The sequence below is a fragment of the Engraulis encrasicolus genome, chromosome 18 (genome assembly GCF_034702125.1).
Source record: "Engraulis encrasicolus isolate BLACKSEA-1 chromosome 18, IST_EnEncr_1.0, whole genome shotgun sequence".
Taxonomy (NCBI): Eukaryota; Metazoa; Chordata; class Actinopteri; order Clupeiformes; family Engraulidae; genus Engraulis; species Engraulis encrasicolus.
The window spans coordinates 10407836-10417434 of NC_085874.1; the positions used below are offsets into that span (position 1 = coordinate 10407836).

The window sequence follows — 9599 nt, forward strand, 5'->3', positions numbered from 1 at the left end:
ATATACAGAATACACATGCATGGAAGTAATATCCAACTAGAACACAAGATCCCTAGATAAGCTTGTGCTGAAGTCAAATGCGAAAACATGCAAGCAGACGTGGGTATTAATACACAAATACTGTATATAAACAGGCAACTACACAGAGCACGCATGCATATACTGTATACATAGTTTATTCCTATCAGAGACATGCCTTCTCACCTCCTCAATATCAAAGCAATGGAGGAAATGTGTTCAGAAAATGTCTAGACACATTCACATTGAAATTCAAAACAGTCATGCACATGACACACATAATGTACATGGAAACACACAGAGCATGCATGCTGTGGACACAGTTTAACATTTTAAGACACACCCCCTGTAATACATTTGCTGCTATGAGAAATGACCACGTTGTAACTTAAAGAGACACTATGCAACTTTTTCATAGTCATGAAATGGCTTGGTACTCAAGATTTTGCTTGACTGACCCGTAATGGGGAAAATGGCAATATTTCCATCACCGCCTAGTGCTCCTGCTCCGAAACAGCACTTGCAGTTTTGCCTGGCGGCGCCGCGCCTTTTGTTGTTGTGCAATTTGTGGCCGCTAGGGGCGTCTAGATTTCTATGCTCGGAGCGAGACCTATTCCTTCGTTTGCTAAGTAAGCAGCAGCCAAGGAGGTCTACACAAGGCAGCAGCTTGCTGAAAGCTGGCTACTGGCTACTGGCTAGCTGATTGTAAAATATCACGCTGGCATGCAGTGAAAACAACGAATGGGACTGCAAATAAATCACGAAATAATTGAGATGAAAGGTTTGGACAGGCAAATAAATCGCTTGTGTGAACATTGGAAAAGGGCTTCAAACCGGAGAGAGCCGAACGCCAAAATATGGGGATTTTATCATTCATTCACTACACTGGGATGTATGCATTAGCATTCTCAAAACCCACGCCACCTCGTTTAGTTTACAAAGATACACAAATGTATACGAGTTGAAATCTGATGTCGCACATTTTATTTGATGTCAAAGGACACAATCAGTCGAACGAGGCTAAAAATATAGCCTATGTTGTTGCCGATCAAGAGGAGACGAAACGTGATCTCTAGTCGGCATATGGATGTCCACTTTCACTTTCAACACCACAGGAGATAAAACCGCGTCTTGTCACCTCGACTTCGAAATCGTTATTATGACAACAAATTAGCCGTTTGTTTCCTCGTTCTTCTAATGTAGGCTACAGGTACTATATAGTTACTGGAAATGTGAAATAAAGACGGGGATATCTGCCGAGAACAAGTGGATCAAATAATATCCATCTGAGGGAAGTGCAAACATGATTGCAGTTGTGTGAAGTGAATTACGAAGCAGCCAACTCATAAGCAAGGGGGGGAATCTCACATATGATAAAGCCCCTTAGAAGTGGAGAGAACTGAATGCAAGGAATGGAATCTGGTTAATTACAGAAGACGACGAAATTTAATTCGCACATAATCTCGAAGCCAATGTCTGTCTAATTTAGTTCAATGCACATTTTCGGCAGAACCACTAGAGGCCGCTATAAAGTTGTTTATATCTATGTGTTTATGTCAAAGTTGCATAGGATCGCTTTAAGCTCTGTGTAATGCCAGAAGTGTAAAGTAAAGTCTTTTTCAATGACAGCGTTCCACTGGCAGAACACTGCAGCATTATGACACTAGACCAGGGGTCGGCAACATGCGGCTCTTTAGCACCTCCCTAGTGGCTCTCTGGAGCGTTTGCAAAAATGTGTGAAAATGGAAAACGATGGTTTTTTTTTAAATTGTTGGGGTTCTTTAATGGTTTCTTAGGGGGTAAGCATGACAAAAAACATTATGCAGTAAAATATATGTAGGTGTAAATATTTTTTTAAATACCGCATTTCAGAATGGCGCCAAATAGCTCAATTGCGTCATAGCCTCGCAAGGGCGAGTTGTAAACAAACTGGTGTGTGAGTGATAGCTGATGCGCCATGTCTACCACTGAGGGGGGAAGAGAAAGATGTTGCTTGCTACGTTTGACATGCGTCTGCTTTTAACTTGCTGCTGCGTTTGACTTCGTGGCATTTGAGAATTTAAAGATGGTATTATTTATTTCACTCATTTGTACTGACCTTAGGCATAGGCCTAAATTACCGGTAGGCCTAAGCGAAATGATAAGTCTCCCGCTGACACTGCACCAGGGAATAGCAGCTCTTAAAAGTTCACGTCTCAGGACTCACGACTTCACACTATATGAGCAGAGGGTCGGATGCGAGCAGAATGCAATCTCTGTGCGGCATGACAGGCTTGTTTAAACTGCAGATGACAAAAACACGGAAGGGAAAGGCGCACCACAGGCGGATGTGATGTTCGCTCAAGAGTGACTCGTTTTCCCTGTCAATTTGTCTATGTGTAGGTAGTGTCAAATTGTGTCGCACTACTCCCAGATAGCAAAAAAGAATTATGGGCCATATATGGCAGAAAATTTGGCATACAATATTTGGGCCATGTGCCGTTCCATAGGTTTGCCAAAGTAAAAACAAAAGAAGGCCAAAATCTGGCATACATTTGCCAAAGATGCATCTTATGAATGCCTTAAGAAAGCCAAACATCCCATACCAGCCAAAGCTTAACCAGAATTTGCCCAGAATTTCACCATAAGTTACCCATAATAGCCACAACTGTGCCATAACTATGCCAAAACACAGCTTTTATTTATTTATTTATTTAAATTCATCCTCACTGCTGTCCTAGATTCCTAGGCTCATGGGCATGATGTAATGTGATGGTGGAAAAAGGAGTGGATCGGGGGAAAACGGTTTATTATTAATTTTATTCCTTTCTGATGGCAGAGATGGGCAACCATCTGCTGATGGTCTCTCGTCGAGAACCCAGGCCAGCCCAGTAGCAGCAGAGGGTACGGCGCCCAGACAGCCAGTCAGATGGGGTAGTTAGTAGCATCCTCCTTGGTTGGCCGGCGCCACATGCAGATGCATGTTAAAATGCAGGAAATTGCATCTAAGAAATACAAAATTCTCTGGGGGAGGACCCTCATACCCCCCACCAACGTGCCCCCCCATACTCCATCAAATGCTCGTCCAACAACTTGGTTCTGCAGCCGGGTCTGGACCCATCACAGACCAGTTCAAGTCTCTTTTCCGTTAATCACAGGAGACACATTTGACACATGCATTTTATTGCATTAGCACTGCATTACATTACATTACATTGCATTTGGTAGACACTTTATAACCAAAGCGACTTACAAACGAGGACATAATCATAGCCAACATCACTAGCAGATACAAAGTGCACATATACAGAATAACAAGTGCAGATCCAAAGAAGGGTACGTTTTTTTAATGTTAAGTAGCCTAGAGTACACACACACACATACACATCATGTCAAGAGTCTGGTCTGGGGCTAGGGCAGCTTAAGCATTATTGTAGTAGATAGTCACGAAAGAGAAGACACCAATAGCAATACCAATGACGCCATTGGCTACTGTGTTTACACAGTCACTCAACATATGTGTACCAAGAGATTGGCTAAATGTCAATAGCCTCAGACCTCAAACACACACACACACACACACACACACACACACACACACACACACACACACACACACACACAAATTAGCTAGTCCAGTGTGTCTGCATTAGACCTGTTCAAAAAAAACTTTTTTTGTAATTTTGAAGCCAATTGCTGTGATTCCCATTCTCCAAGGTGTGAAATGGCCAGATATAAAATTATTTTGATTTTGGACCATGGGAAGACCTGCCTCAAGAGCCATAAAGTTTCAATGTTTATTTTAATCAAAAACGCCTGACATTTGGCCCCATTTTGCCTAATAACTTCACAGCCATTTGTCATAGAGCCTTGTGGGTGGTGTCACCTGAAAGCTGACAAAATTTCCTTTCAGATGATACCCAATATGTCAGTATCATGCACAGTTATAGCTGACTTTAAAGCAGAAATGTGTTAAATTTAGGCGAATTTTGGTGGTTTCAGCTCAAACAATACTCAATTGGACCCCAGAAAGGTTTATTAATTCACCAAAGTATAGTGCCAAATTGAAGTCTGAAAGAAAATATATTTCCTAACATTTCATATATTGCCAGTGACACATCCTGAACTGTCAGAACACAATATATAAAGTCGTGATCTCTTGCTTACTCTTCCTGTGCTGTCGGAACACAATATTGGCCTAATGGATCCTGATTTTGTTGGTTTGCCCACAAAGAAATTATCAGTCTGTAATTTTAATATTAGGTGTATTCTAACATGGAAAGATAGAATATCAAAAAGCAAATCCAGAAAGTAGCTTAAAAGAATATATATTAGGAATTTATTTATATTACATTGAGGGAGATAGGTATTTGATCCCCTCCTAACCATTAAGAGTTCTGGTCTCACAGATCAGATGGGCACTTCCAATCAACTTGTCATCTGAATTCAAGACACCTGAAAAGAGTCAGCTGACTTAAAAAGTCTCCTGTTGATAGAAATGGTGAACAAATCAGACACAAAACTCTCCAAACATGGTTAAGAGCCAGAAGCTGTAAAAAGATGTTCGTGATGTTAGCTTGTGGACCTGAACATGGGTGGAATGGACAAAAACACAAGTCAGAGTGTTTCAGTAAACAGCACCAACAGCTGTGTCCTTAAGAAATACAAAAACGACTGCTGATCTACCTCAGTCTTTGGGTGCAATCAAAACACAGTCAAAATATCAGGCTTATACTAAGCATAAAACATAAAACCAGACTATTGTAGCCTCATAATGCCCACACTTCCACAGTGGAATGCTGTAATAGTTGTTGAAAAGACATACCATACTATTACCTTACTACTTACCAAAGACTACCATAGTACTACACTACTATTACATTACACAGAGCCTATAGTGATACATTACGACTTGGTCATTGCCATTCTGGTAACAGTAAATGTATGCTGTTGTCTTATGTGTTATGTCTTTTCTTATGTCCCAAAGGTGTGTGTGTGTGTGTGTGTGTGTGTGTGTGTGTGTGTGTGTGTGTGTGTGTGTGTGTGTGTGTGTGTGTGTGTGTGTGTTGCATTGTCAATAAACCATGGATGAATGGATCTCAGCCATTGTAGTCATCGACTGTTTCAGCTGCCACTATCTGGCAAGCAACAGGATAGAAGCCATGGCAAAACAGCTATTTTTACCAGATAATAAGACAGATGAACTCAAGAGAAGATCAGCAGAACACACACACACACACACACACACACCTTAAACTTCATTATCATGTATAATAAGTGTGCTAAGTATACAAAGTGTGCAGACATTGAACTTTATTTTCATAGTGTCTGACCCTTTTGTCCTGTACCTTCTCATGGGAGAATTTCAGATGATGAGTTGTTTGGAAGTGCCCAACTGGTCTGTGGAACCAGAAGTCTTAATGGTTACCAGGGGATCAAATGCCTTTCTCCCTCAATGTAATAGAAATCAATACATATTTTTAAAGTTACTTTTTACTTTGCTTTTTGATATTCTATGTTTCCATGTTAGAATACACCTACTATTAAAATTAGCCTACAGACTGATCATTTCTTTGTGGGCAAACCAACAAAATCAGGATCCATTAGGCCAATATTGTGTTCCGACAGCACAGGAAGAGTAAGCAAGAGATCACGACTTTATATATTGTGTTCTGACAGTTCAGGATGTGTCACTGGCAATATATGAAATGTTAGGAAATATATTTTCTTTCAGACTTCAATTTGGCACTATACTTTGGTGAATTAATAAACCTTTCTGGGGTCCAATTGAGTATTGTTTGAGCTGAAACCACCAAAATTCGCCTAAATTTAACACATTTCTGCTTTAAAGTCAGCTATAACTGTGCAGGAATACTGACATATTTTGACACCACCCACAATGCTCTATGACAAATGGCTGTGAAGTTATTACAAATGTCAGGCGTTTTTGATTAAAATAAACATTGAAACTTTATGGCTCTTGAGGCAGGTCTTCCCATGGTCCAAAATCAAAATAATTTTATATCTGGCCATTTCACACCTTGGAGAATGGGAATCACAGCAATTGGCTTCAAAATTTCAAAAAAAGTTTTTTTTGAACAGGTCTAGTGTGCATGTTCTGATCCAATGACATTTTCACTTTTTCATCCACTCACGGCACCACATGGGTTTGTCACCGTGCGTCAGGGTGGATGTGTGTTTTCTGAGTGCCTCCCTGGCAGCTGCAGCTGCTGCCGTGGCCTGCTTCTGCTGCTGCTGGGCCTCACAGCCCCGACGCCGCCCCCTGGTGGCATAGACCAGTTCCTGCCGTCGCAGCAGCGGCTCCCACCGTTCCGTCCCGCTCCTCAGAGCAGCGGCCTCCGACGCCCGCAACCGGACGGCCTCCAAGCGCACCTCCTCCGCCCCAGCAGACGGCTTCAGGCCGCGAGCGAACGCCAGGTACAAGCTGGCACATTAGCCGCTCCTGGTGCTTCCGTGACCGCTACCGCTACCGCCGCCTCCACGAGTGCTATTGCCACCTACGCGGACGACCTTGTTGTTGATGCGCACATCGTAGCGGTCGCTGGTTGGGCGGTAGATAAGGGTGATGGTGTGGCTGGTGGTACCAGAGCTGGGGCTGGGCATCAGCATCCCAAGTCTGGCCAGGCGACCCTGCTTGGCTTCGATGAGCACCATCACCCGGGTGGTGGTGACCACAGCAAGCACCTTGATGTCCACCATGGTACCTTCGGTGTTGGAGTCCAGAACCTGACGATGATGATGATGATGATTATTGACATGAAGATTATTATCATAAGCATCATCGTCACCATCGCCATAGCATCATCGTCCTTATCTTTTTTGACATTACATTTAGCTAACACTTTTGTCCAAATCGAATTACAGTTAGTACAGGGTATTGGTTACAGGGTCAGAGTGGGGTTAGGTGCCTTGCTCAAGGTCACCTAAGCCATGGACTGAGGTAGGGAGTGGAGGGGTGAGATTCGAACATGCAACCCTCTGATCTAAAGCTCATCTCCTCAATCATTAGGACACGGCTACCCATGCAATGCTTTTCGAAACAAAATAAAACTGATCACTTAAACAAATGCAAAGGAATGCTTTCCTGGAAGCACAGACTCACTTTGTCAGCATGGGTGGGTGTATGGGTGTGCGTGTGTATGCTACTCTGTTGGCGTGTGTGTGTGTGTGTGTGTGTGTGTGTGTGTGTGTGTGTGTGTGTGTGTGTGTGCGTGCGTGTGCGTGTGTGCATGTCAGTGTGTGTTTGTTACCTTGTCCGCGTGGGAGTGGGAGAGCATGGCTGCCTTTCTCTGTAGGCTCTCAGCGCATCTCTTCTGGCCGGCCAAGAGAGCCGCCTCTGTCTTCCCACTCCTCAGGCCCGCTCTCACATGAGTCCTAATGAACTTGTTGGCCTTGCATTGCATTGCATTGCATTACCAGAGGAGTATAAAGGAGAAGGGTCACATCACGTGAAAGGGTCATGTGAAATCAGACACTCTGGGGACAGAGCGACACACGGATTTCAATTAAACTTGCTGCGCCTTTTTAGTGTCAAAAGGTAGAACCCCAGAACTGCATAGTTGTGAATCCGGCACCAATATTAATATATATATATAAACTATACTTTAAAATTAGCCCTTTTCTCCCCAAAAGTGAGGCTATAATATCTTCAGAGAGTGTGGACTTTGGTTCTTGATTCATACTCGATTGCGTACATGATTGTTGTACTCCATCATGTTTGCATAATTCAGACACAAGCTTTCAAACATCAAAACTAACATTAAGTGACTTAAATTGACTGAGATAATTAAGGATGAATGTACATATATAATGTCCCACCCTCTTAATTAGGCTGTTTCTCTCTTAACCCCTTTGTTGGGCCCCAAAGTGTCTGATTTCAAGTGAAATGACCCAGAAGTATAAGTAAAATAAAGATGAAAAACTATGAAAAAGGATAACAACTATGTAATATCATGTTTTAGTGTCATACTTACATCAAAAATGTAATACTGTCTTATACAACTGCATTACATTACATGACATTAGATTACATTTACTGTAGCACATATTTTTTTCATTATATCATAGCTTACAAGCACAGCATGACGCTAATTACATGACATCTGAAGTATGAGCAATCCATATACTATGAAACGGCTATAAATCATTAATTATAAACTTTTTTTGTCTCTTTGTCCTTGTTGGCAAATAGCTGTAAAAGAATCGTGATGAAGTTTTGTTTCTCTTTGGCATCAAAGTCCTGTTCATCATGTTAGGATTTTTTTCCCAAATTGATCTATTTGGAAAATAAATTATTGCTTACTACAGTACATGTCAATACCATGCCCTGGGAGTGAGTGAGAAAGCAAGTGAAAACCATGCTATGCTGTACATACCTTGCCCTGGGCGTGGGAGATGAAATGGCTCGAGAACTTCTGATGGAACACCTCGACCAGCGCGTCGGCCAGTAGTACACTCATGGCATCAGACACTTCCTTCTTCAGGTCCCTTAGCTTGTTCACGTTCGAGCCATGAAGATGGGCCTTTATCAAATCACCATGCAACAGTTCCACCCTCTCTTGCTTAAATTCATCCAGCTCGTTGGCAAAGTTTGCGAAGAACTTGTCGAAGAGCCCAAGAATGGTAGCGATTGCGTCGGCCGCCAGGGTGGTCATGTGGACGGCCTTGATGGTATTCAGGATGACCTTGGCCTTACCCTTGGCCTCCAAGCTGCCCAGCACGGACAAAATGCTAGAGTTGAGCTTGTTTTGCCAAGTGAGGTCTTTGTAGAGTGACAGAGAGAGAGAGAGCGAGACAGAGAGAAAGAGAGAGAAATAGGTTATCAAGTCAAGTCAGGTCAAGTCAAGTCATCTTTTATTGTCACTTTCTTCATATGAAGAGCTCTTTCCCAAAATGGGATATATACATTTTATAGAATGTTGGGAAATTGTCATTTTTGTATTGGGCATTCCACTGAAATGCATTGCAAAATATAGAGGTTTTAAAGTATGTTCTCAAAACATTTGAATAGCAAGAATTCACATATAGATGATGGGACCTCTTAACAGTCAATTCCAATATTAAAAAGTAAAAAATTGTGGATATAGCGTTTTAGAAAAGAACTCTTCATATGCATACAAGGAAAATGAAATTATGTTTCTCTCTCTATACCATGCCAAGACATAGACATACACAGGACTGACATTTTACAGACTGACAAAGTGCAAGACAGGGCAGGTAACAGTGATGGACTGGTAGCAATAATGATTAATAATAAATACAATGAACATTTAACATTGAACATTTAACATGTAGACAAAGGAACGGATAGGAAATATAAAAATAGGATGGAAGACATTACAAGAATAAAACAATAATAATACTGACAGTAGCAATAGTAACAATATATAATAATAATAATAGTTTTGTACAAAAGTGGTAAGATTGGAGTAGCAGAATTGTAAGCAGCATGTTAAATTGTCTTATTGTTCAAGTGAGGTAGTGCAGGAAGGTGCAAGTTCAAGGGAAGGGTAATGTGTAATTATTATGATAAGACATCATTATTTATTATTATTATCCCTCCGACCAGACATTGTTGTGTG

General features: G+C 41.7%; 1 protein-coding gene across 1 annotated transcript in view; it reads right to left on the reverse strand.

Moving 5' to 3' along the window:
• Positions 1 to 6439: 6439 nt before the first annotated feature.
• LOC134468992 (uncharacterized) overlaps positions 6440 to 9599 on the reverse strand; it is a 38736-nt gene continuing 35576 nt past the window's right edge. Inside the window, exons 18-20 of the mRNA XM_063222960.1 lie at positions 8394 to 8779; positions 7269 to 7409; positions 6440 to 6744 (exon numbers count right to left, since the gene is read on the reverse strand). Coding sequence (XP_063079030.1) covers positions 6451 to 6744; positions 7269 to 7409; positions 8394 to 8779 — 821 coding nt within the window. The 3' untranslated portion in view covers positions 6440 to 6450. The remainder of the gene's footprint in view (positions 6745 to 7268; positions 7410 to 8393; positions 8780 to 9599) is intronic.